This window comes from Aspergillus fijiensis, assembly GCF_003184825.1.
Source record: "Aspergillus fijiensis CBS 313.89 unplaced genomic scaffold BO72scaffold_51, whole genome shotgun sequence".
Taxonomy (NCBI): Eukaryota; Fungi; Ascomycota; class Eurotiomycetes; order Eurotiales; family Aspergillaceae; genus Aspergillus; species Aspergillus fijiensis.
Window position 1 is genome coordinate 164054 of NW_024469027.1, and position 25652 is coordinate 189705.

Here is a 25652-nt window from a genome sequence, read left to right on the forward strand (position 1 = left end):
GTCGGCCTTCTCCTTGTCCTCCTTGGCGTGCTGCTCCATGATCTTGTACTTGGCCAGCTCCTCGTTCTGCTTCTTGCGGAGCTGCTTGATGTTGTCGATCGCCTTGGTGTACTTCATCGCCTCGAAGATCTCGTCGAACTTCTTCTTGAGCACCGACGGCTCGCTCATGGGCCACAGGCTCTCGTCCTGGTGGCAGAAGATGACCGAGTCGAGGATCGCCCTCGACACGCCCAGGTACTGCGGCAGGATCTGGTCCAGCTCGGCCACCCGCGACGAGATGGCCGTCCGCTCGCCGTCCTTGACCATCAGGAGCTGGCCCTCCAGCGTCTTCTGCTGCCGCGTCGTCTTCTTCACCGTCAGCTGGAGACTCCGCGTCGCCACCATCTTGGCGCCCGAGGTCGCTTTGAAGGACAGCTTGACCTGCGCCAGCACCTCCTTTTCGCCGCATAACTGACCCTATCGTCAGCAGTCGCCCTCTCGTACAACTAGTCCATTCTGGAAACCCGTACCTTCGGATCATGGATGAATGCACCACCCTTGCTATTCGGTGGAAGATCACCGGTAGTCGCATACTTGAGACATTCTATAATCGTCTTTCATCACATCAGCCTAACAACCCATAATCCCTTGGACAGAAAAATGCAATACCGTCTTTCCCGATCCATTATACCCGACAATCAACGTAAGCGGCGTGTGAAACTGGATAGTCTCGCTGCGGGTATTGTCGAACGAGCGGACACTTATCAAGGCAAAGAAAGATCCAGTCAGTTAACAGCCCAAACAAAAAGGTCGAAAAAAAAAGTGACCTGCGAACAAGACACCGAAGCCGGACAAAAGCACAAAACCTACCCCAAAATCGAAAGCTTATCTATCTTCGCTGTGCAAAAGTCAGCGTCGGAGACTTCTTGCTTCCAAATCTAGCTCCGCGGCACTTCCAACTTCACTTCACTTACACCTGCAGACAGATAGACTCGGGGTTAGTTACAATCCATACACCAAGTGCGAAGCTTGCAAGGTTCTTCGAAAGTTAGAACTTACATCTTGAGGCTGTCTCAGAGAGGGCCGTCAAGCAGCCTGGTCGCATCAAGTTGTTGAACCACTTTCACTGGCAAGTACGCCGGGTTTCCGTCATCGAGCCCGGACCCAGCCAGCCCATCCTTTGATAAGAAAAGCGAGCGCGTCGGCGGACGCGGGGAAGACGGCGCGCGGTCACGTGCGCAGGCAACGGTTTAGGCGGCCATTGGGGATTTAAGTTACTACTTACTCAGGTAGTCATGACGCCTATGTATGGATGAACTTGAAGTCCCATTATAAGAGGGGTCCAGCTTTATGCAAAATTAGAATCCATCAGTGAGGCAGATACATTTGATCTACTGTATATTCAGAATCACAAGTTGAGAAGAACCTCGCTTAAGCATAATAAACAATCGACTCATTTGCCTCTGGGCTTATCACTGAGGTCTCATGTACATTTTCCCTGGTATATGCAAGTAATGGTATTAGTATATGTACATTCTTATCATAAACCTGAATGTCTTCTTCCGCTTAACATAAACCAAACAATACGCCCGACAACTCATGGCCTGCACTTGCCGGGTCACCTTCGTAAACTCGAGTCCATCCTTATCTTGCTTTACATGCTGTACCGTCTACACCCCACTGACTCCTAACCTGTCAAACCGACTCTCCAAATCCCTGACCCACGGCTCCACGGTCTCAATATTATTCTTCAGCGCCGCCTCGCCCTGCTTCATCTTCTCCTCTACTACCCGAAGCCCCTCGCGCCACTGCTCAATCTCCCGAGCCATATCGGCTTGTCGCTTTTCCAGCACATCCAACGACTCCGAGGCGTGGGCGGCCCCCGCGTGGATGGCACGCAGTGAGCGCAGTCGTTCGAGGACGCTGGGGAGAATCGGGTGGAGAGACTGGATGGTGGGGAGGGTAGCATAGAGGGCCTGGATCTTGGTGGCTTGCTCGTCACGCTGAGTGGCGGCGGGATCGACTTCCGTGGCGGACGATGATGAGACCGACATGTCGGAGGGCTCGAGAGCTGTGGAGGAGATACGGGCGTTTTGGGCCGCTTTGGCGGCGTCGACGGCGCGCTTACGGGCGGCGGCCAGGGCCTCCGTGTCGGCGGTTAGCTTGCGCACGCGGCTGGATAGGGACTCGAGATGAGGCGTGGTGACGGTCGTGGCGGGGGCAGCTGAGCCCATGCTTGGGAAGGCGGAGACGGGGTTCGGGCCGACGAGGAGGTTCATCAGCGTGGCGAGGCGAGAGGTGAGGTGGTCGAGCGCAGGAAGAACCGGTTGGAGGTCCGGTTCAGAGATGCCATCGTTGACAAAGGGATTCGAGGAGCTGGAGATTCCCATGGCCGCTTCAATGAGAGCCAGTCGCCCATCGAAAGAGGCCGCATGGGCGAGGACTCCACCGCCGGTCGCGGACGGGGACGGGGGTGTTTGTGGGCGATTGTTGGTGGGCTTACGATCGTCCAGCTGAGCGGGGTTGCTGACCGGGGAATCTGGAGTGGAGGTGGAGGCGAGCTTTTGGGACAGGACAGCTGCGGCCGAGTGGGAGCCGGAGGGGCCACTGCGCGAGGATGCGTAGAGATTGTCCAATGCGCGACTCAGTTCCAGCACACCATCTGTTCCATCTGTTCCAGGCTTGCTCAGAGCGGCTGTCTCCGCAGACTCAGTACTAGATTGTTGCGTTGCCAGCTGATCTTTCAGTTCCTCGACTTCGCGGCGCAGACGAGCCAGCTTGCGCTCCACACTTTCGTCTTCACTGTCGCTGAGGTCATCGAGTTCGTCGGCTCCAAGATCATGTCTCCATCGCCGACGGCTCTTGCTTCTGTATGCTTTGCGTTTCGCGGCTATGCTGTCTGAGAAATTGGCTTCGCGGGCGTCGACGGTGGCACCGAGGAAGTGGGCGCGCGCCTCGTCGGCGTTGATGCCTTGGCGATCGATATCAGAGTTGTCGCCAGCATCGTCGTCTACGTTGGAGGCGGTGCGAAGAGTTGTGGTCTGTTCGCCGATAAGCTGTCAGAATGGGGAAGGACACCCGCGCGCGGACGATAGACATGGCAGCGAACCGGGATAGTAGAAGCTCCGTCGGTCAGATCGGGAGTCTCGTAGATATCGGGAGCGAGATCCTGCACGTCGTTGTTAGATTTTAGTCCGGCCGGACTACTGGCAATGGAGATGTGCTGACCAGGTCAGGAAGACCGGCGTATTTCCGGTTGAAAGACATGGCGTCCAGCTTTGTGATTGAGTGCGAAAATTGATCTACTGTTGCGGGGAAGGGCTGGAGATGAAGTGATCCTCAAGAGGAAGTGAAGGGGAATGTTTGTTCACGTGCCAGGGGCGGGTAAACACATTACGAAGGAGCCATACATACAGTCCGGTACTACGATACACTACTATACAGTAACTTACAGTACATACAGCGACAACAACAACAACAACAACAACAACAACAACAATAGAAACAATAATCATGACATTATTGACTATCAAAGGCAAGGGTGATCAGAGCCTCTTCGGCGGCGCGGCGGTTAGAATTACTCCGCAACACATGTTTTCCAGACCGGAGTTTCCTCAAGCCAACCTCGGCCGCAATTGCCCCATTTTGATTAAATCGAGAGAAATGGCATTGAACGAGGCTGCAGTAGAGGGAAGCGACGATCACATGAAGGGGCCGATTGACCCTCTTCAGCACTACCTACCAGTTACCGAGATGTACAGTAGTACCCTTTAAAGCGTCCTTGTCCCACCCGTCAACTTGCTCCTTCAATCCTGCACTGTCCCTCTCGCTTATCCCTCTACTGGAAATATATCAATTCTTCTCCTCTTCTCTATCCTTACTCCTCGCTAGCATATCTTAAAACCTATCCTCATTTTGCGTGAAATTCTTACCCCTCAGCACCGAAAATGGCCGCCCCCGCAGAAGTCACCATCAAGAATCTCAGCGGAGAGTGGACAATGGTACGCTGGATAATGACATGATGCTTCATCACCAACTAAATGAAAAGTTCCGTAACTGATAAAACCACCTACAGAACAAAACCCTGTCCAACCCTACAGACGCAATCCTGTCACTGGTATAAACATCCCCTCACTTCTACCTCGGTATCTTCAGCTCTCCCCAAGACTGACAAGTCCCTACGCAGCAAGGAATGAGCTGGCTCACTCGTAAAGCCCTCAACCTCGCCACCATCACCCTCCACATCGACACCCACTTGGACCCGGAGGACTCTACCATCATCCACATCAAGATCGACCAGACCTTGACGGGTGGCATCAAGGGAACCAGTGAGAACCGCATCAGCGACGGCAAGAAGCGCGAACACACCGACCACATCTTCGGCCATGTGGAGGGCCAATCGCGGTACATCCGCGGGAGCAGCAGTAGCGATGGCAAAGTCCGTCCCAACTTCGCGTTCCTGACCAAGAGCGAGGATCCCAAGGTGGCCCAGTTCCTCAACGGGGAGATCCTGGCGGACGGGAAGCCGGCGGACGGATTCGTGGTTGAGGATCTGGGCCAGGAATTCGGTGAGGGCGAGGGTCTGTGGTTCCAGAGCTTTGTGGAGAGTCTGGACAACGGATGGACGGCAGAGCAGGTTCGTGTTCTCTCTCCCCCGTTCACTAATCAGTATTGATGGTGGCGGGGCATATCTCGTATCGATGCATACGCTGACTGAAGTGCTGGTAGATCTGGGGCTTTGAGGTGATCGATGGGCAACGCTACTACACCCGTCGTGTAGTTGTTGCAAAGGATAAGCACGTCGAGATGGCCAGGTTCGTGTATAGTTATGCTGGCCCGAAGAAGGAGTAATTTCTATCAGCCAACAAGGAGTGGGTTATACTGAGGATTGGGCGGGAGAATGTTCGATAGGAGTGCTCTGTGCCTATCATCTTTATGTGGCAGGTCTACTGTAAAGTATTATTACGTCCCGCTCGTTCAGTGTCCGAGACCAGACTGGCCGGTTCTCCTCGCGAAGCTGTTCAGAATAGACCTAATTGAATCTTATTGATACAAAACTTGATGCATGCACTTGTTCGATCGAATCGACACGGTTAACTGAAATGAGTCTCAGATTACAGTACACAGACGCCTTCATCCTCAGCAATTTGTTCACGAGCCGCCGTTAAGATGCAGGTATAACACTCCTTCCTCGGAGATTCAATTTGAAGAACAATGATATTAACAAGGCTAATTCCGCAACCCAGCGTGAAAGCTAACACCGTATAGAGGCATGATGCAACATTCAAGGTATTTTTGATTTCTATTCAATGTTTCCCCTTGTTTCCATCGACCTTACGAGTGTGTGGGCATCACAACATGGGCCTTGGTGCTGATCGCATCCTCGCTGCGCCACAGGCTAGTCACAGTCTTCTGCTGAGTGTAGAACTGCAAACCAGGCTTGCCGTAGAAGGTGTTGGCACCGCCACCGGCGATACTCTTCTTGTTACCGGTGAAAGAGAACATGGGCAGCGGGACAGGGATCGGCACGTTGATGCCGACCTGGCCGGCCTCAATGTCCTTCTGGAAGCGCGAGGCAGTCGGGCCAGAGCGGGTGAAGACGGCCGCGCCGTTACCGTACGGGTTCTTGTTGATGAGCTCGATAGCGTCATCGAGCGTAGGCACCGACAAGCAGATCAGAACAGGGCCGAAGATCTCCTCTGTGTAGCACTTCATCTCAGGGGTCACGTTGGTGATGATAGTAGGTCCAACCTAGAGAAGAGAGATCTCATGAGTCAAGATTCAATGCAGCACTTGCGGAGACCACTTACAAAGTTGCCGTTGGGGTACTTCTCGGGCTTGTAGCCACGACCATCCAACAGGATAGTGGCACCCTCTTCCTCGGCGCTGGCAATCAGATCCTCGATGCGCTTCTTGCTCTGGGGGCTAATGACCGGGCCAAGATCCGCACCCTCTTCGAAACCACCATTGACATTCAATGCCTTGGCCCGCTCAGCGATCTCGGGCAGCCATTCCTGGGTTTCCCCGACCATCACCACTGTGCTCAGGGCCATGCAGCGCTGACCAGCAGCACCGAAGGCAGCGCCAACAATAGCATTGAGGGTTTGGTTCTTGTTGCAGTCCGGCAGGACCGCGGCGTGGTTCTTCGCACCCAGATTCGCCTGGACACGCTTGCCATTTGCGGAACCCCGGGTATAGATGTACTCACCGGCACGGTTACCGCCAACAAAGCTGATAGCCTTGATGGAAGGTTCATCGAGGATGAAATCAACCGTCTTGGCGGAGCCATGCACGATGTTGACCACACCGGGTGGGAAACCAGCTTCCCGAGCCAGCTCGGCCAGAATCATGGCTGCGCCGGGGTCACGTTCGGAGGGCTTGAGAATCAAGCAATTACCGGTAATGGTGGCGACAGGGATCGACCAGAGGGGAATCATTGCGGGGAAGTCTGGGAACCCGCGGTTAGCCTCGGCAAATACCGCCGGTCGAGCAATATACTAACTGAAGGGACAGATGGCGGCCACAACACCCAGAGGCTCGCGGTAGCTTCGAGTCTCCATATCCTTGGCGACTTCGAGCACCTCGCCTGTCAATTGGGTGGTGATGCCACAGGCAGTTTCAGCCACTTGAAGACCACGGAGAACGTCGCCCTTGGCATCGGCAAAGGTCTTGCCCTGCTCCAGGGTAATCGAGGCAGCCAGGCGATCCCAGTGAGCCCGGATCAGGCTAACAAACTTGAACATGATCTGCTGTTTGGCAATCACGCTGGTCGCGCGCCAGGCCGGAAAGGCCTTTTGGGCGGACTCAACGGCAGCCTTCAGCTCCGCATCGGTACTCTGAGGCACACGAGTGATGAGATTGTTGGTGGCTGGATCATGCAAGTCAATCCAAGTGGTTGCCTTGGACTGTACAAACTCGTTGTCCAGAAAGTTGGTAGTATCGATGGGGTTCGAAACAGGGCTGTGATCGGTAGGATAGTCGGTGGCGGTGGAGGCCGCGGAGGTGGTTGCGGGGGTACGTTGCTGGGCTGTGGCATGCAGACTGCGAGTGGTAGAAGGGGATGAAGATGCCAGAAGAGAAGAGGGAGCCATTATAGCGGTAGAGAGATGTCTGGATCGTGAAGCTAAAGCTGCAGACGTTCTGGTGGCGGATAATCTGGGGACGGTGAGGGCCGTGCGGGGGGCAGCAGCGCGGAGAGTGGGGAGAGAGCGGGCAAGAGAGCGATGGGCGGCCATCATGGGAAAAAGGGAAGAAGAGAGATTAAGAGTGACTGGGGGACTGATTTATAGAGAAGTACTAGGTTGTTGACAGCACAGACGTTGTGACAGCTCAGCGCGTGAGGAGAAGGAGGGGGGGGGGGGAAGCTGCAGGAGGGACTCGGAGGGATAGCTACTACTTAATAAGAAGTTGGAGTAAGTTTCCCCAGGTTTGGCCCTCCGTTCCTGGCCGCCGAGGCTCCGTCACTGGGTCACTGGATCACAACAATCACTGATAATGAATGCGGTTATCGCCCTTCCTCGGCGTTGACCACCAATCATCATGCCCCACGGAACTACTTGCCAATCTGGTCATCTCTACAGGAGTACTAGGTAGGTACTAGGTATCCGGTCCTGATCATCTCTCAATTCATCCATCCGCTCCTCCTGGCAGGTATACTACAATGACCTAGAAGGAATTTCCATCGTTCTTGAAACTAGGCAGGACGTTCCGATCGGAAGTCTTTGTTTGCACTTATAAGTTAATATCTAGTGGATTTAGTATTACCTCTTTTCCGCGGACAGATGCAATTGTCGGATTCTCATTTCTGAGACTTCTCACAACTCCAACCGCAGGAGGAAGATACTCCAAGGTGAAGACTCAATTACTAAGCTAGGGACGATCTTAAACCATATGATTGATGTTCTTCCATCAGTTACTCATCAATTACTTTACAGGTCTCAAAACAATTCGAGGCAGGCCTCTCGAGTGTGGCGTCCATATCGCATCACAGACAGGAGCAGGAGCAGCCTTTCTTCTGGCCGTGCCAACCAACATATTTGGAATAAAAGAACAAATCGTGGATTGAACGCTGCAACAGGTAGGTATAATATGGAAATCGAGAGAAAACAAAATATTGGGTCGGAAGCTGTCCCTCCCCACAGAATGCTCACTTTTGGGCCGCGTCATCTCTAATCTCTCCCCAGAGTCAACAAGGCAGGCCCCTTTACTCCGCAGAGGAGCGAGTCTGGCGCTTGGTGGCGCCGCCCTTGCCAGTGTTGGTAGCAGAGCTAACAGCCTCCGCAGCCTTCTCCTTGGCAGCGCTGGCAGCCTCCTTGCCCTTCTTAACCGGAGCGGCAGCCGGGCTGCTGGCACCGACAGCACCCACGATCAGGAGCACCATGGTAACAAGCACGGCGGCGAGACCACCAGCAACATCAGGAACCTGTTTCACAGCAGCGATGGGGTCCTGCTTGGCCAAGCCAACGAAACGATCAACCTTCTCGCGGACGTGGGCCACGGGGTTCTCCTTGAAGCTGACGCTGGGCTCGACAATCTGCTCCTCCGGCTTGGGCTTGTTGGCCTCCTCCTCAGCCAGTTCGATGGGGTGCTTGATATCAAAAGTCTCCTTGCGGAGCTGCTCGGCATCTTCTTCGGAGTGACCAATGTAGATGTTGTCAAAGAGAATGTCGTTCTGCATAGTCCAGATTTCGAAACCAATCTGTCAGGAATTAGTCAGGTTGTTCACGCAACAGCCGAGATGATGGGGGATAACTTACGGCGCCCATGGGCTCGAAGTTGGAAGGAGTCTTGTCCTCGAAGTAGGCGGGGTTGGCAATCTTGCGGGGGGCCCAGGGACCCTTGTAGGCGGGGTTGTCGACCAGAGGAGCAGTCCACTTGCCCTTGTAGGCGGGGTTCTTGATCAGGGGAGCAGTCCAGGGACCACAGCCAGCAGCCTCCTGGCATTTGGGGTTGGGAACAGTGGGAGGAACCCAGTCACCGTCCTCCTCATCGTCCCAGTCCTCGGGCTTCTCGGCCTCGGGGTCAGGAATGCTGGTGGGCTCATCCTCCAGCCAATCCTCGGGCTTCTCGGCATCCTCATCAACGATCTCGTAAGGAGCGTCCTCATCCCAATCCTCGGGCTTGGTGGCCTCAGGGTCAGCGATCTTGGACTCGTCGACCCAGTCGGAGGGCTTCTTGTCCTTAGGATCATCAATCTCCTTCTCGGGGTTGACAGCAGGACTGAAGTCCTCGAGCAAATTACCGCTCTTAGCCTCCTCACCATCAATCAGAATGGAGAAAGTCTGATCGGGGCGGACAATCAGAGTGTACAGGGAGGTGACCTTGTTGGTACGAGCGGCAGGAGGAGCCTTCAGGTGCTTCTCCTCGTACTCGCCGGTCTTGGGGTTCTTGTGACGGAAGATGAAGTGCACCTAGAAAATGATTAGTTGCTGCAACACACGTCAATTGTTTGCAGAAGGCCAATGTACCTTGTTGGTGGCACCGCACTTGTCGGGACCGAACATGATAACGTAAGGAGAGGCGTTGGAGAACTCCTCAGACTGGAGCTTCTTGTTGTCCTGGAGAAGCTTCAGGTAGGCACCACCACAAACCAGGGAGTCTAAAAGCGAATGGTCAGCAACCCTTCGAGTTGGCCGTACATATGCGATGAACAGGACGTACTTTGCGGCTTGACCTCATACTGGACAACCAGGGTCTTGTCCTTGTTGTCGATCTTCTTGGGGAACTTGGAGGAGATGGCGTGGTGGGCAGCAACATTCTTAACGACGAGACCCTTGTCTCCCTCGATTCCCTTCAGCACGGTAGGCTCTTCGACAGACCATTCGCCAACATAGGCCCAGTCCTCCTCAGACTTGGAGTCCTCCTTCTTGGCGTGGGAAGGAGTCCATCGGCTATCCCAGTCATCGGTGAACTGCTCCAAGAAAGGAGCCTTGAGGGTGGTAGGCTATTGGTGCGGAGTCAGCATTATGCAACTGTGGTCAGAAAGAATCGGGCGACGATTCAACATACGGTGAAAGTAGGCTTCTCCGCAATGGAGGTGGTCTCGGGCTTCTTCTCGGTCTCGTCAGCATGGGCCATGCCCATGATGGAGGCCGAGGAGACCAGGGCGGAAGTCAAGGCAGCGTTGAAACGCATTGTGAATGGGGATTGGCGCTCTGGAGGCTAGAACAACGAAAACAAACAAACGAGCGCACCCGCGAATTAACCTCGATGGGCCGGGTGATTGTAGGAGAGAATATCTCAAAGAAGTCGCGGTACAATGGGGCGACAAGCAGGGATGGAGGAGGGTGGGAGGTGGAGGGTATGTGAAGACAGAAGAACGGGGGAGAATGGGGGAATTGGAAGGTTGGTTATATAAGAAGCTGCATGAAGCTGGGAAGTTCCAGGTGGCCTCTTCCTCTCTCTTCCGCGGCCGCTGCTTCTTTGGGGCCCGCGGGTAAGGTCCCGCCTGCCCGATTTGGTTTAGCCAGCCTGCCACAGAATTACGCCGTCTTAGCGCGTATTCGCTCTGTTTCCTCTGTTTCGGTACTGTCATTGGGGTAATTTAGCAGAAACACTGCTTGTGCTACCCCAGCTGTGGTGCATGACCTGCTTGATGTTCGTGCTCGCAAGATTCAAAATAGATCAGATATGCCTCTACGTCTATCCCTTGAGAGCAAAAGCGCCCCTACTTTTATCAGGAAAATATGCTTTGGGGGCTTCGAATCCAATCTGTCATCCATCATGTACTGCTTGTCCGCCAATGACAACCAGCCGATGGCGCAAGTGTTTCTCCCCCCGCTACCTTAATTGAAATTAATGGCCGATGCTTCTCTTCCCCTCCCCGCCCAACGTCTTTTTTTTTCGACCTCCCCTCTTCTCTTCCTGTCACACCACAACATTTGTCGCTGTGTGACTCGAGACATACCGATTGTCGCAAGGGCATATAAGTCTGAAGGTTTTCAGTCACTCACGGACAACAGACTAGAGAGGCGCTGCGATCACTTTCCAGCCGCCATCACGGACCACCGGGATCTACACTGCCAATTTGCGGAGGCACAACAACCCCAACAATAATCACCATGTGCCAAGAACACGAGAACCAGAACAATGACCACCTGGTCCAATCCTCCGATCCGGAGCACCCGGCTAACCTGATTCCCGACCTCTGTCGCCGGTTCTACAACTGGGGTTGGGTTACCGGTACTGGTGGTGGGGTACGGAGCTGTCGCAATCCTCGAGGATGACCCAAAATGCGTGTGCTAATTCGAAACGTTCTGTGTAGACTTCCATCCGCCAGGGCGAACACATCTTCATCGCGCCCTCCGGTGTGCAGAAGGAGATGATGAAGTCTGAGAACATCTTCGTCCTGCAGTTCCCTACGCCCAAGTACCCCCCGTCTGAGCGCAAGTACATCCGCAAGCCTCTCAACCTGAACCCCTCCGCTTGCACTCCTCTGTTCTTGGCCGCCTTTGAACGTGGCGCCGGGTGCTGCATTCACACCCACTCCCAGTGGGCCGTCCTGGTGACGCTTCTGGTCGAGCGCGAAAAGGGCCCCGATGCCTGCTTTGAGATCAGCAACATCGAGCAGATCAAGGGTATTCCCGCTGGAAAGGGCAAGGGCTACCTGGGCTTCTTCGATACCCTGCGCATCCCCATCATCGACAACACGGCGTTCGAGGAGGATCTGACTGGTAGCTTGGAGAAGGCGATGGATGCGTACCCGGACACCTATGCCGTCCTTGTCCGTAGACACGGAATGTAAGTCATCGCGCTCGCGTATCATTTGTATGGTTGACTGGATACTAACTGGGGGCGCATCTAGCTACGTCTGGGGTGACAATGTTGCCAAGGCGAAGACTCAGTGTGAGAGCTTGGACTATCTGTTCCAGCTGGCTGTGGAAATGCACAAGCTTGGTCTTCCCTGGGTGAAATAAGGATGTTGTTCGTTAGTAGCATAACCATGGTGAGGAAGCGGAGTTATATATATGGGATGAAAGCGTGGTCAAAGTTGATTATGGAAGAGAGAGATTCACACGAGCTTTCATGCAATGACGAATGTATGCCAATCGCACAGCATATTTCTGTAGTGTAGAAGTAGACACGACCAACCCTTTCGTATATGAAGCCTAATTCATGTCATACTTGTACAACTAGTAGTTAAGTAAATAATAAGTTACTGTAAACAGCGCGCTGGGTGGAGGGTCTTGGCGGGAGAAGCCTAAACCATTCGGGGTTGGCGCGGGATCCTCAGGCTCGTCAAGGCGGGCCGCCCTGTCGACGGACGGACTGACTGACTGAATTGCTCCCCCGTCATCGCCAATCACTCCTCCATCCCGCGGTCCCTCCTTCACCTCCTCCTCCTTCACCTCCGTCCCTCCGTCCCTCCGTCCCTCCGTACCTGTCTTCCTCGCTATTCGGACACCATTTCACCAATTCCATACTCCGAACTCAAATATCTCTCGCATCCCTGTTCCTATTTGATCCTAATTCATGGATCTCGACGCAGGAGATTCCCCGTGGGGCGGTAAGCAAGACATCAGGCAGTCACGGATACAATCGCAATCGTGTCTCCTCTAATGCACCGCATGCAGACGTCCCATCTCAGTCGCCCCCCACCCATACCGCTCCCGAATCTGACACTCAAGAGACATGTTCGTCTTCTAATCTCCCTTTATTGCTGTCCGCATAATCTAACCGACATTGACACAGCTCCCGACCAACCGACACAGCCAGCTAGCTCCAACAATGCTTCCCGTTCTCCCGTCCGAAGAGGCCCCAGGGGCACCCGCCGGATCAATGCGCAGGCGACCAAGTTAGAAGCCGTCGACGATTCTTTCGACCCCCTCGGTCCGCTTGGAGACAAGGCCACGGAAAGCAGCCCCAACGAACAGGCTCCGACCCCACCGCAAAAGGAGGCGTTCGGCGCGCGCGGCGTGCGTCCGACCTCTTCGGCATCGCAGGCATCCAGTAGTGCGGCGCTGGGAGAGTCTGTAAACCTTGAAGAGGATGGTGCGGGATTCCGAGGCCCTCCGCCGGTCCAGCCCCCGAGTGATGCGGAGGGGTCGAAGCGACAGTCCGAACCCAGCATCAGCGTCGAGAAGGCCGCGAATCCGACTTTTGACATCACTGTTGGCGACCCGCACAAAGTTGGAGATCTCACGAGCAGTCATATCGTGTATCAAGTCAGGACGAAGGTATGGATGTCGCTTGTCGGGCTGCGGGCTAGTCGGCCACTTTGGTTGAGAGGACGCTAACGCTGGATTCCAGACGACCTCTAAAGCCTACAGACAACCGGAGTTCACGGTCAGCCGGCGATACCGCGACTTCTTGTGGCTCTACAACTCCATGCACAACAACAACCCCGGTGTCGTTGTTCCTCCACCCCCGGAGAAGCAAGCAGTAGGTCGGTTCGATACGAACTTCGTCGAGTCTCGAAGAGCTGCCCTGGAGCGCATGTTGAACAAGATTGCGGCGCATCCCATTCTTCAACATGATGGGGACCTGAAGATTTTCCTGGAGAGCGACACGTTCAGCCTTGACGTGAAGAACAAGGAAAATCGGGAACCTGATCTCGGGCAAAGCAAGGGCATGTTCAGTTCTTTCGGGATTAATGTTGGTGGAGGTGGGAAGTTTGTTGAACATGACGATGTAAGCGGCATCCCCGAGCCACATAGAACTCTTGACTGACAAATCTGCAGTGGTTCCATGACCGCAAGATCTATCTCGATGCATTGGAGAATCAGCTGAAGGCGTTGCTGAAGTCTGTCGACTCCGTGGTGGCTCAGCGGAAAGGATTGGCCGAAGCAGCGGGCGACTTTTCTGCATCAATTCACGCCTTGGCTGCTGTCGAGCTCTCTCCTGCACTGTCGGCCCCCTTGGAGGGTCTTTCCGACCTTCAGCTGCGTATCAGGGAGTTATATGAGCGTCAAGCACAGCAGGATGTTCTCACCCTCGGAATTACTATCGACGAGTACTTGCGACTGATTGGCAGTGTCAAGACAGCGTTCACTCAACGACAAAAGGCATTCCACAGCTGGCATGCGGCCGAGGCTGAATTGCAGAAACGCAAGCACACCCAGGAGAAACTGCTCAGGCAAGGAAAGACCCAACAGGATCGCCTCACGCAGATCAATGCCGACGTGGCCGATGCTGAACGGAAATCCCACCAGGCACGGTTGTTGTTCGAGGATATGGGCCGGTTGATGCGGAATGAACTCCAGCGATTCGAGAAGGAGAAGGTGGAGGACTTCAAGTCTGGTGTGGAGACATTCCTGGAGAGCGCCGTCGAAGCCCAGAAGGAGGTATGTGTTTCAGGTTCAATCTCCGAAATACCATATACTGACTGATGCAGTTGATCGAACTGTGGGAGACCTTCCTCATGCAGCTCGACGCGGGAGAAGAAGGCAATTTGCTGTATGGTGCACCTGGGGCAGGCGATGCTCCAACCGAATCAGTTCCGGAGACAGCCCCAGTCGAAGCAGCGAAAGAGGCTTAAATGATATCCCGTTCTCCTTCGCCTCTGTATAAAATAACCCGCCACGACTCATTGGCGGCCCTCCAACTGTCATAGTCTTTATACTCCTTGTGTCTCGTTTGCAATCCCTCGGTGCGGCGCACAGTTGTTAATATCCGGCGAGTTCTTAACAAGTACGCAACCCAGATAACTGTTTAGCAGCGCATTTAAGCCCTTACGTTTCTTCGCCTCATGTAGTCTAATCCCATGTCAACTTTGAAACAAACGGACAAACAAGAAAACTCCATTCAAATGGGTGGCGTGGTATGATGACGATGTGTGTGTATACTGTACATAAAAAAAACAAATTTGGGGGGGAGGCAAAAACGATCCCACAACAACGATCCCAGAGACACCTCCCCATCTTCAAGCCCGTCACATAGTACAAATCTAGCTGGGGTAAAATAAAAAGGAAGGCGCAAAAAAGGCCGGGGCGAACAATCAACCTCGCCCCCTCCTTTCATTTCGCTTCAACTTCCTCAAACAAACGACTAAGACCCAAATCACCACTTCTTCTTCTTCTCCGAAGGGCCGGCCTCCTGCTGTCCGAACGAACTGATCAAATCCAACAGGTTGTCGTCCTCTTCCTCAGCCTCCGCCTGAGCCGCCTCGGCCTCGGCCGTCTTCTCGGCCTCGCTTCCAGCAGGGGCGGTGTTGGTGTCGAACCCGCGACCGAACTTGGCACGGAAGGCCGCCAGGCGTCCGGCCTCGTCCTGCTCCAGGCTGGCCAGCCGGCTGGACGAGGGGTTCCACATGACGGAGTTGCGCGTGTCGCGGGTGGAGCGGTAGATGGGGAGCGGGGAGGAGGTCCGGTGCGTGAAGGTGCTGCCGTCGGACAGGGTGATCAGCTGCGTGAACTGGTAGGGCCGCTTGGGGCGGCGCAGGAGGGTGGCATGGCGGCATTGCGAGCAGATGAAGGTCGTCGAGGGTTGAAGCCGGGCCGTCGTGGCCGTGGCCGTGACCGTGCTGCGGCGGAGGGGGGTGGTGAAGGACATTTTCTTTGGAGGGGGTCGCAGATGGAGTTTCGTCTGGTCTTGGGACCTGGACCTTCAAGGGGTTAAAGCGAGAGAAGGAGTGGGTGATATGTGTTTCGTATTTGTGATATGCGATTTGGATGCGGTCAATTCGGGGCGGTTTTCTCTCTCTCTTCTTTTTCCCGAGCTGCTGGGGAAATTTGGGATGGGCGCGGATCCGGTAGGCGGTCAGTTTGCTCCGGCGGCCCTTTTTTCTTTCCTTGACAATCGGCGCTTCGGGGAACCTCCGGAGGTAATTCTAACTAACTTCCCTTAACTGCATAAACATTCAGGATGATATTGAGGGGCTCTAGTTAATGCATTGTTCTTGATTTGTTTCTGCAACATTGAGTATCAAGTTCAAATTATCCATAATCCCGTCATCATCACAACTTCTAACATACAATTCACCCGAATATGCCTCCATACTCTCGACACATGCTTGCAGCAGGCCGGACTGCAGCAAGCTCCAGCTTGCTCAGAGGTACACCCCAACACCTTTAAACTGCCCCAATCGCACGTCAACTGACCCATTCTCTACAGTCCTCACCCCTGTAATACTACCATATTCAATTCCTGCTACACCCACTCCCACCGTCTCCGCAAAACCAACATCCCACACCATCACCACCAGCAAACGAACCCTCACCACCTCCCCCGCAACCCACCAAGAAGAACACCAAGAAGAACAAGAAGAACAAACCTCACAAATACCCTTACCCACGCCGCCCACCCAACAGGACCTATCAACGCAAATCCGCCTCCTAATGCGCCAAGTCCCCTACCCCGTTGCCATCATCACCTCCACCGATCCGCACGCGCACGCCCACACCTCCGCATCACCATCCCCATCACCATCGCATCCTCCCTCATCCCCCACCCCCTTCCGCGGCATGACTGTCTCGTCCTTCAACACAGTAACCCTCCACCCAACCCCAATCATCTCCTTCAACGTCCGCCGCCCGTCCGAAACCCTCACCGCCCTCCAGTCCTCCGGCCGCTTTCTCGTGCACCTCCTCGCCCCGCATCCGCGCACCGCCGCCCTCGCCCGGGACTTCTCGCGCGGGAACCGTCGGCTAGGGATCATGCCTGCCCCGGCGACAGGAGGTGAACCAGGAGGGGAGGAGGAGGAGCCGGGGACAGCGGGGTATGAATTCGCGGCTCTGCCGCCCTCGCCCGTCGAAAGCGAGACCGTCAGCACCAGCACCACCAACCCCGAAGACGCACCCCCCCCTCCTCTCCCGTTATTACGGCGCCGGAATCCATCCCCCGGAAGTGCTGCACACGCGAAGGACCAGGAAAAGGTGGACGATTTCCCCTTTGTGTTCGAGTGTCGAGTGCTGCCGCAGTCGATCCAGGTGCAGGATCACACGATCGTGGTGGGGAGGGTGGTGCGGGCGATCGCCCGTCCAAAACATGCCGGAGAAGCAGCAGCCACGATGAGAGACCACCATGTCCAGCAGGACGCCAAGGATTTGTGTTTGACGTATGCGGATACGCGGTTTTGGGAGATGGGGAAAGAGATTTGAACGCCTTGTTTCCCCCTTGAGTGGTATATATTGGTTGGACTTGGATTTGTATGTTATGCTTGGAAGATAGGGCTTGCGTAGGTGGCTGTTGGGAATTGTCGGGTTGGTGGAGTTGGAGTGGGAGTGGGAGTGTACTGTACCTATACCCTTGTTGATTGATTCATTGGGGGTTGTTATATAAAGATTTTCGATTTACGGAATATATACCAGATGACATAGAGGTGTGAATGGCTCGTTGGTCTAAGATGGATGCAATATAGTTGGCTACTGGCTGTGCAAGCTAGTTACGCGCTGCCACATTACATACACTACAGATACTACAGACACTACAGCATTAGTCGGATGCACTGAACACAAGTTCTAAAGTTCATAGATCTCTAGTCCTGATTACTACAAGCAGACTTCATGCAACAGGTTTCTTTTATCGCAATGTAGGAAGTTTAGACTCTACTTAATGACACGGTTTTATTTGTTCATAGGCTTGCGATAAGAACCAGATCAACAAGCATCGCAGCTCCAGGCTCAACCAACCCTGTCGGTCCACCAAACCCGAAGACATACGATCACCCACACAACCTGGAGCATCACGTATGAAGATCAACAAACACGGAAAGGAATTCAACGAGTTTTGAGAGTAAGGTGTCCCAGAGGGAGAAACTCCACCTCAAAATCTTAGTTGCCCTTGCCAGTCGAGCTGGGACTACCACTGCCGCTGCCGCTACTGCCACTACCGCCGCTTCCACTGCCACTGCCCCGGCTGCCGGTCCGCTGGAACGGGCTAGCAATGGGTCGGACACCCGCACTTTGAGCGTTGCCATCTGAGCCAGAGATGCTCCGCTTGTCAGCAACCGAATCCGACAGATCGAACTGATAAGGGTGTCGACGGCTGTGGGCGTCCACAAAATCAGACCCATACAGACTGCTTCGTGCAGATCGATTGGAGAACGAGCGGTCCCGTGTAGCGAAATCAGCATCGAAGTAGGTACCGTTATGGCCGATTGGAGATGTCGGGAAGTGGGCAAGGTAAGACGGAGCCTGAACCGGGCTGGCTGGGTGAGACAGCGAATCACCGACAGGGGACGAAGTCTGCTGAAGAGGGCTGGATTTCAACGCGGGGAAACTCAGTCCTAAGATTGATCGGGTGGTGGGAGCAGCCGTCAAGGCGGCGAGGGACAAACTGGGTGCATCGGTGAGAGGGTTCGTGCCGGGCAGATTTCCTTCCGGAGTGAGCGGAGCGGGATCCAGGAGCATCTGCTGCTGTTGCTGTTGCTGAATGGCTTGTTCAATAGCGGCAGCTTGCTGCCAGAGTTGATTGGTGCGCAACTGGTACTCCTGGACAGACTGACCGATGCTGGAGAATTGCTCGTTGAAGCTGACTTCCAGCTTGGCTTGATCCTGTTCCCTTGCAAATTGTTCCGCAGCACGACGCTCCCTCTCGTTAAGACCCTGTGCGTTAGCAGAGACAATGCGCTCGTACTGTTCATTGACGCGAGTCCGGCGGCCCTGAAGGCGTTCTTTCCTCTGCACAGTGGAATTCAATTCACTTTCCAAAGATGACACCTCACGGGAGATTGCAGTTCGAGCAGCAACGAGTTCCTCCTTGGCCAGATTGAGCTGTTCCAACTCTTGGTCGAATTTGGCCTTCTGGTTTGTCCATTCCTCGAGTTCCTCCTCCGGGACGTTCTGCAAGGTGTCCAGCTGGCTTTCGAGTGCAGCGGTGGCCTCCTCGGTTTGCTTGATATTCCTTTCGAGCTGTAGCGAGCGCTGCTTCTGTCGATTTTCATCCGTACCGCTCTGAAGCCGGTGATTGAAGTTTTCCAACTCTTTCCGGATCTTCGAGATTGCGAGCTTGTGATCATTTTTGGCCTTTCTCAGCCGAGAGCGTTTCTCATTCAGCTTGACCTCGGCGTTGACGATCGAATTCTTGAGTGTGGTAGTCGGGGAAGACGGACGATAAGTTGGCTGCGGAGGAACTGATACCGAAGATACTAAAAGTGGCGTTAGTGATATTGAAATCTATTTCGGAGAGGCTTCGTAGTACCTTGCTCTGCGTCATTTGCGGCGGGGGTCTTGACGCTCATGACACAGATTTCCTCGTCAGTATCGCTCCGCATGAAAGAGCAGGTGTAGGCGCAGTTCGGCGCGAGACCCGAAATTTCACCCCGCCAATGCACAGTGTGTGAGCCCTTAGACGAATCCTGTACTTTGTTGATCACTGCGGTCGCCCACAGTGCACCGTTAACACAGACGTAGAATGGTTCCGTTTCTTCTCCTCCAAGACCTCCTGCTTCGCAAGCTCCGGAAACTGAAGAATCATCGGGCGAAGCAAGATCGCCCGCTGCAAACTTGATGGTAGAGCTATCAATCTCGGTTATCCAAACAAGCCCGTCATCCAGAGACACTCCTTGTAGATCCTCTTCCGTCATTGCGAGACCTCTGCCGGTTTTCGATAAAGCCCTAGAATGCTCATATTCCCTCATTACCGTCACTTTCGTGCTTGCGAGTGCGGCCCAGAAAGGCTGACGATTCCGAACCTGGTTCGCCTGCCTCCTGCGTTTCTTGGCCGAGATCAGTCTATCCCGACCGTCCTTGTGAGTGGCGGGCGTGACAATCTGACCATCGGCACCGATATAGGAAGAGACACTGGCGCCGGACTCGAATGCGGAATCGATTTGTGTTTGCGAGCCGGCGGATGCTTCGGTGTCCACGCGCTTGCCGTTCCGAGGGGGTACCGGAGACCGGTTCTTAGCCATCGACCGTCTCGCCATGGCAGTACCAGCTTGAGCCAATATATGCACCGCAAGTAGACTCCGCATCCAGCTCGGAGAGCTTTGCGGTTCGGTGCGTCGGAATTCGGTGGGCATAAGGTGGGAATACTGCGAGAGGAGATCGGGACTGACGATTTTGGAGGAGAGCAGATGACCTATAACAAAATCCTGTATACCTTTACTGCGGATAAGATGTAATACGAGGACGATGCCAACACAGAGCGCATTGACCCCTCCATTTTTTCCAGAGCCTCCGCCGCCAAGAGTGATGGCGACTTGCACGTGAGCGAGATCTAGAGCAAAATTCTGCGCCCAGGTCCACATGAAGAGGCCCCAGAACAACAGGCAGAACCCATCCATCGCAATCATTGTACCCAGCGATGGAGTTCCGGCGGGACCCTGAAAGATGTCGAAGTTGGAGGTCAGGGAGCCGGAAGACGCGCCACCAGGAGGCATGAAGGTCAAGGAAGCGAACAAGAATTGAACCAGAGTAAGAACCATAGGCGGAAGCTGCAGCAGAAAGATCAAGATCGCGATCGTGTCGTACATCGGGCAAGACTTGAGGATCGTGGAGGCCAGTTGGAGCGGGTTAATCGAAGCACTGGAGGCCGACCTTTTGGTACCGGTCACCGACTTGTCCGTCCGACGCGACGCCTGGGCTGCGAGTCCACCATTCTGCGGCGCCGCACCATTCGTCTGACCATATGACATGTCCGCGCTGCCTTTTGCGTATCCATTCAGTTGACCTCGTCCGTTACCCTCCGCCTTGGAAGAATCAGCGTTTCCGTTCACCTTGCTTGTGGTTGCGGCGGTTGAGGTTAGAGCCGAGTCGCTGGACGAGCGGGACGGTTGCCAGTCGACCTGGGTGGAAGGGCCAGAAGTCGGATTCGAGGTGCTGGCCGAGGTCCCATTCAGATTTCCATTCGACTTCTGCTTGTTCACTTTCTTTCCGGGGCCGACAAGACCGTTCTCATTTCGATTGCTATGACTCTTCCTAGCCGTAGCCGATGAACGTGGCATGGACAAGGGAGCCTAAGTACCTAGGTCCGAGTCAGCTTGGCAAGAGGGAGCCAAGGACTTGGACCAGGCGAGAATTGAAGACGAAGACAGCGTCGGAAAAGGGTACGGGAAGGGGAGGGGAGGTCGGAAAAAGAAATGAAGGCGCGGGAAATGGTGAGCAGAGATGATGTTTAATTTTGGGGGGAGGGGGATGGAGAGATAGAGAAAGGGAGAGAAGGGTTTCAATACAAGGAAGCGTGCGGGAAGGAAAAAAAGGAATGACAGGGAAAGGATAAGAGAGGAAATGGACGGGGAATGGGATGGAGCCAGAACTAAGATGAGAAAGGAAAGGAAAGAAGAAATGGGATTGGATCAGAATTGGGTAGAGGGGGGTGGATGTGCAGGTGAGTGAGAAGTGGGTTTGTAGGAGAAGAACGAGTAAGGAAGAGAGTAGGAGAGATAGAGAGAGAGAGAGAGAGAGAGGAAAGGTGGCGGGGGGGGGAGGGTGGAGTGGAGGGGAAAAGAGGTGGAAGAAGGTAAGAAAATGAGAGAAGTGAGAGTAAGAGAGAGAGAGAAGGGAAAAATGAAGGTAACTGCCAGAGGTTTGGTTAGAGACTTTTGGGTTTCTGGATAGACGAAGCGGCGGGAAAAAGACCAGGCAAAAGCTTGGAACGGATCGTCAGAGGGCCGAAAAAAAAAGAAGGGTCGTCTCAAGGCAGAAACAAATGGAGAGCCTCAGGCGTCAATACTCTACCTTGTATCGAAAACCGTACAGTACCTGACATTACCATACGTGGCTCGCACTGCGCCGGATTCCGGTTGGCTGATGAGAATGGGCTGATGGATGCAGGCAGGACACGCCCGGGCATCAACTGTCCAATCTCTGAGTCTACCACCAACAGCAACTAACTACTATACTCACTCATCTCGAACAACAAGCTATGTGGCTTGTACTGCTTGTACTTCTTCACCATTACTATCTCGAAGCAATTTGAAAGAGGACAAATTTCCATACATACATGCTGACACAAGACCAGAAGCTGACACCCGAAGCAATCGGTTGTCTGACGGCTCGATGCAGGAGAAACTAGACAGCTGGCTCTTCAGCCACAATCTCGCCCTCCCCCCCCCAAGCTGAGACCAATTCAAAGGGTCTCTCTCTGTTTTCAAGGCTGAGACTAAAAACACTTCTATCCGAAACAGTCTTTGTCAGTCCTTCCAACAGTTTTGAGGACAATCAACAAACGCCCACCTCCGATCTTCAACGGGCCGCTCACCCGCCTAGCCAAACTACTGTGCATGCTGCCTCTAACCCACCACTACACCAGCACATGAGTACACTACAGTACACTACAGTACAGCATCATGATGGCATCACCGACAGCATGCCGGTATCTCTCACATGAACAGTACATCTGAATTCGTTTTCTCCCGGCCAATATGATCAGCGGGGTCTGAATGTCAGCCTCTCTGGACGGACCGACAATAAGACGAAACGGGCTCGTGAGCCTACGTGTTCGCCCCGGCCTGGCTGCAATCAAGCTATCTTGATAGGCCTGCGAAGGACATTGTTGCTCACCCTCTCACGCTTTACCCCTCCTTCACGCGCGTTCGCCCACTGATTCTGTCTTATGCTCTTGGCTTTTGACATGACCGGGGTTGATGCGCTTGGTCCAGCGTTAGGGCACAACTAGGCTGGGCGATCTGGCGATCCCATCCCACGTAGGCTTCTCTTGTGAGGAGGGGGTAGGAAACCCGTGTGCTCCTTGAGATGTACGAGGAAATGACAACGGACGCTCAATTCTAGGCCGCACTTGGGGTACATGCAGTTGAAACTCTACCCCTCGCATCATTTGGTCATTCCGTCAACTTGCAGTCGACAAAGCCCAGATAACAAACGAATAGCCGAGAATCCAAGGGAAGGTGATCTTCGCCAGACACACGACCTCACTAGATGTTTCAGGTCTAGATAAGCGTCTTTAAGTTCTAGCACTGGTCTTATCGGGCTAGGGTCAGTGACAAGTCAGTTGACAATCGCTTGATTGCGCCACCAGTGCATCATCCGTATTTGTAAGGACAAGATGCATTGCAAGTTCACCTTTGAATTTACAAGATCTAGACAGGGTGAAATAATCTGGGGACGTGAAGAATGCATGCGAGGTCGTCGCAGCTGTTTGAATATACGAACCTTGAGGTAGCCTGCGGTTGTCCGAAGCTGTCAAGTGTGGAGAGCTCGATTACCCTGGAGAGAGCTGTTTGACGAAACCGGTACCATACCTGAAGATACGGTATTTCATCATCGACCGACCGCCTGTTGGATAACATCATCTAATATCATGGCCTGCCATGTCTCTCCAGCACCTCCCACTTCAGGGCCGTCGGAACGAAAGGCGATATCGCTGTCCAGTCTGCATCGCCCAATGGGCCAGCAAGCCCATGCGCTTGTCTAGGGTAAATGTGGAAGCCAGGGTAAATGGGTTTGTTCAGAGACAGGGGCAGGGAAGATACAATCCCTGCGGAGGGGATCGACCGGCCATGTCCCCGAACGGGCAAATTGCGTCCAGCTCACTTTTGACTTGGCCCAGCGGTCGATTGCGACCCCGCAAGTCTTGTCAGATGATGGATAGGCTTGGTCATCCTTGGCCCGTCGACTAGATAACTACTGTATCTTTATGCCCGTTGTCAGTTGCCAGTAGATCTTGCTAAAGGGATATCTAACCGCTGGAATGAGTAGGTCAAACGGTAATGCCATCAGGCAGTCAACAGCAAGTACTCCGTAGGTTGTGGGTCGATCATCTAGAGATTCCCTTCCCCGGATATCTACTCATGTAGCACAAGGCAGGAAAGACTCTTATTAATCGCTCCCCCATTTCCCCCTCCAAGCAAGGATCAAAAGAGTGCTAGGCTATGGGGAAATCCTCCTCGAAAAGGCAAAGTCGGATTGAAACCAATATACTCACACAGTAATAAGATAAGGACCTTTCCAGGCTATCGATTCGATAAAGGCGAAGGTCCAAGCGTGAAGAAGCCAATCTGGCGATCCGAGAGCTGTAAATAGTCTTCATTGGCCGCCTGCCTTATACTCAATACAAACTTGTGGTGACTAAATCGTGTATAGAATCTGTGCGGAGAACGGAGTAGAGCATCCCAACATCAATCAGTGAGATTTTCGCCGGTCATGCTTGATTATGTACGGCTCGACAAGTTGACCACCTGCCTGCCAGATGGTGAGATGTACCCCAGAATCAGATGTACAACTTTCTGTACGTATGATACGGCCATCATCCTGCAAGTGGCATCAAGTGCATATTGGAAACCTCCCACATGCAAGGGGGGGGGGGTGTACTGTACATCGGCGGCGGTTGAGTCCAGAATCCGTCCTCCTGTGCCACAATTCGAGACATTCATTTCTACCTGGGGTCTCGGCTAGATACAGTACATGGAAGCAGTTCATCTTGCAAGGACCCAGCAACGATGGAGGTGATGCCGCTTTATGCTCGTCGAACCTGAAGCCGCGGTACAGTACCATAGGACTTCCTCGGATGGAGATAACGATACGGTAAAGACTCTTCGCACCAAGTCTCCGATTCCCTCGTGGCCAATTTCACCCAAGGTCTCTCTGGTTAAACAAAGTTTCGATGTACCTTCTTCCACATCCAAATCCATAACCGTGTATAAGAAAGATGCCGATATGCCAGGACAACAGTAACCAAGGCCATCTCGGTCCGGACGGGGACCGGCAAGATCGCTGTACTTCATCGATACCATACCGACAACTTCACTCAGCCTCGGTCCCGCGCGAATCTATTTTCGGCGAGCCAGAGACTCTTCACAACTTTCACAGGCGAAGAAAAAGAGGCCCACGCAATGTGGAGACTTGTCCACTTTCCCACCCTCTTATGTGGCGCCGGCCGGACCCAAGGAATCTCGAGCCTTCGACCTTTTTTTTTTTTTCTCCCAGAGTCCCAATTTTCGCTAGCAGAGCAGTTTTAGGCTAGCCTTGCTAGAGAACTAGAAACTAAAACCGCCAGAACTTCCAGCGGAAAGGCGTCGGCGATCATCTACTACTTCCAGACGGCAAACCCTGGTCTGCGAACTCGCACTATCTAGACTACAGTCGGGCACAACTTCCCCCCTTCACTTGCTCCTTCCCCTCAATTGAAGTGACGGGCTGGGGAATTGAAGCGATACGTAGAGAGAATTTCTTCCTTCTTCATCGTGTCACTCCGAATCCTGACAGGGTTTATCCCGGATCTCCCTTGGGACGGGGATCGATGGGCTGATGAGAAGAGACCTCTTCCAGAATATTCACCCATTGGTCAACGAGATCTGGTTTCGATCAAGCTGGCTGTCAGTGACTCACTGCTCTCATTTCCAAATGCAAGCAGAAAACCTCTTTTCTCGGGACAAATTCTTCAGCGATAGACTACCGCCACCAATCATAAATGCTCCAGACCCTTGCGGAGGACTGGATGGGCTGAGTCGGGACGGTTCGTCGTCGGCTTTCTTCCGAGATTCCTTTGAACACCATTCGAATCGATCGGTACCCAGGTGGGTAGCAGAAGTAACCTAAACATACATTGCCAGACTCGTAGGTATGCATGATCCATAGCATAAGATTGGCACTATACAAGCGCTTCGTTCAAGGCTTCGTCGAAGTCAAGAAGTAGCTTTCGCGTGGGTACTGAGTAGCTATATCTGGTGTATACGAGTACGACGAGACCAGGTCAGCATGTGTCGAGACTTGACAGCCTAAGAGCATCAGGGACTAACTTAATTAGCTTGCTGACTGGCTAGGGTGGAGCACCGCCACACTCAATGAGAACATATCAGCTTTGATCCATACTGGCAGGCATTGCATTGCGACAAA

General features: G+C 53.7%; 10 protein-coding genes across 10 annotated transcripts; 5 read left to right on the forward strand and 5 right to left on the reverse strand.

Annotated features, from left to right (window-relative positions):
• Positions 1-1484: 1484 nt before the first annotated feature.
• On the reverse strand, positions 1485-3293 carry BO72DRAFT_410801 (dynactin subunit 2). The gene is made up of 3 exons (XM_040942446.1): positions 3208-3293; positions 3089-3148; positions 1485-3020 (listed from the first exon to the last, which is right to left on the reverse strand). Exons 1-3 carry the CDS (start codon positions 3244-3246, stop codon positions 1650-1652), a joined length of 1470 nt encoding a protein of 489 aa, XP_040798228.1. The 5' UTR covers positions 3247-3293; the 3' UTR covers positions 1485-1649.
• Positions 3294-3500: 207 nt separating this feature from the next.
• On the forward strand, positions 3501-5032 carry BO72DRAFT_479665 (uncharacterized protein). Its single transcript, XM_040947589.1, has 4 exons — positions 3501-3980; positions 4055-4096; positions 4166-4615; positions 4708-5032. The coding sequence occupies exons 1-4, from the start codon at positions 3927-3929 to the stop codon at positions 4828-4830; spliced, it is 669 nt and encodes a 222-aa protein (XP_040798229.1). The 5' UTR covers positions 3501-3926; the 3' UTR covers positions 4831-5032.
• A 10-nt stretch (positions 5033-5042) lies between these two features.
• On the reverse strand, positions 5043-7336 carry BO72DRAFT_450932 (CoA-acylating methylmalonate-semialdehyde dehydrogenase). The gene is made up of 3 exons (XM_040945369.1): positions 6482-7336; positions 5790-6427; positions 5043-5730 (listed from the first exon to the last, which is right to left on the reverse strand). The coding sequence occupies exons 1-3, from the start codon at positions 7215-7217 to the stop codon at positions 5314-5316; spliced, it is 1791 nt and encodes a 596-aa protein (XP_040798230.1). The 5' UTR covers positions 7218-7336; the 3' UTR covers positions 5043-5313.
• A 501-nt stretch (positions 7337-7837) lies between these two features.
• On the reverse strand, positions 7838-10355 carry clxA (calnexin). Its single transcript, XM_040945370.1, has 5 exons — positions 9988-10355; positions 9640-9922; positions 9447-9577; positions 8736-9389; positions 7838-8677 (listed from the first exon to the last, which is right to left on the reverse strand). The coding sequence occupies exons 1-5, from the start codon at positions 10111-10113 to the stop codon at positions 8183-8185; spliced, it is 1689 nt and encodes a 562-aa protein (XP_040798231.1). The 5' UTR covers positions 10114-10355; the 3' UTR covers positions 7838-8182.
• A 220-nt stretch (positions 10356-10575) lies between these two features.
• mde1 (methylthioribulose 1-phosphate dehydratase MDE1) lies at positions 10576-12058 on the forward strand. The gene is made up of 3 exons (XM_040942448.1): positions 10576-11174; positions 11243-11718; positions 11783-12058. The coding sequence occupies exons 1-3, from the start codon at positions 11040-11042 to the stop codon at positions 11892-11894; spliced, it is 723 nt and encodes a 240-aa protein (XP_040798232.1). The 5' UTR covers positions 10576-11039; the 3' UTR covers positions 11895-12058.
• BO72DRAFT_213703 (uncharacterized protein) lies at positions 10645-11094 on the forward strand. The gene has a single exon (XM_040939695.1). It carries the CDS (start codon positions 10777-10779, stop codon positions 11032-11034), a length of 258 nt encoding a protein of 85 aa, XP_040798233.1. The 5' UTR covers positions 10645-10776; the 3' UTR covers positions 11035-11094.
• Positions 12059-12450: 392 nt separating the features above from the next.
• On the forward strand, positions 12451-14795 carry BO72DRAFT_517038 (sorting nexin 1; the record flags this gene model as incomplete). The annotated part of the gene is made up of 6 exons (XM_040949618.1): positions 12451-12484; positions 12552-12611; positions 12670-13154; positions 13228-13608; positions 13659-14267; positions 14312-14795. 6 exons carry the CDS (start codon positions 12451-12453, stop codon positions 14453-14455), a joined length of 1713 nt encoding a protein of 570 aa, XP_040798234.1. The 3' UTR covers positions 14456-14795.
• BO72DRAFT_450936 (mitochondrial 54S ribosomal protein bL31m) lies at positions 14623-15603 on the reverse strand. The gene has a single exon (XM_040945371.1). It carries the CDS (start codon positions 15466-15468, stop codon positions 14977-14979), a length of 492 nt encoding a protein of 163 aa, XP_040798235.1. The 5' UTR covers positions 15469-15603; the 3' UTR covers positions 14623-14976.
• Positions 15604-15768: 165 nt separating this feature from the next.
• On the forward strand, positions 15769-17260 carry BO72DRAFT_488391 (flavin reductase family protein). Its single transcript, XM_040948041.1, has 2 exons — positions 15769-15970; positions 16030-17260. The coding sequence occupies exons 1-2, from the start codon at positions 15904-15906 to the stop codon at positions 17013-17015; spliced, it is 1053 nt and encodes a 350-aa protein (XP_040798236.1). The 5' UTR covers positions 15769-15903; the 3' UTR covers positions 17016-17260.
• A 137-nt stretch (positions 17261-17397) lies between these two features.
• On the reverse strand, positions 17398-21281 carry BO72DRAFT_479671 (putative ubiquitination network signaling protein). Its single transcript, XM_040947590.1, has 2 exons — positions 19057-21281; positions 17398-19003 (listed from the first exon to the last, which is right to left on the reverse strand). Exons 1-2 carry the CDS (start codon positions 20801-20803, stop codon positions 17688-17690), a joined length of 3063 nt encoding a protein of 1020 aa, XP_040798237.1. The 5' UTR covers positions 20804-21281; the 3' UTR covers positions 17398-17687.
• Between the last annotated feature and the right edge of the window lie 4371 nt (positions 21282-25652).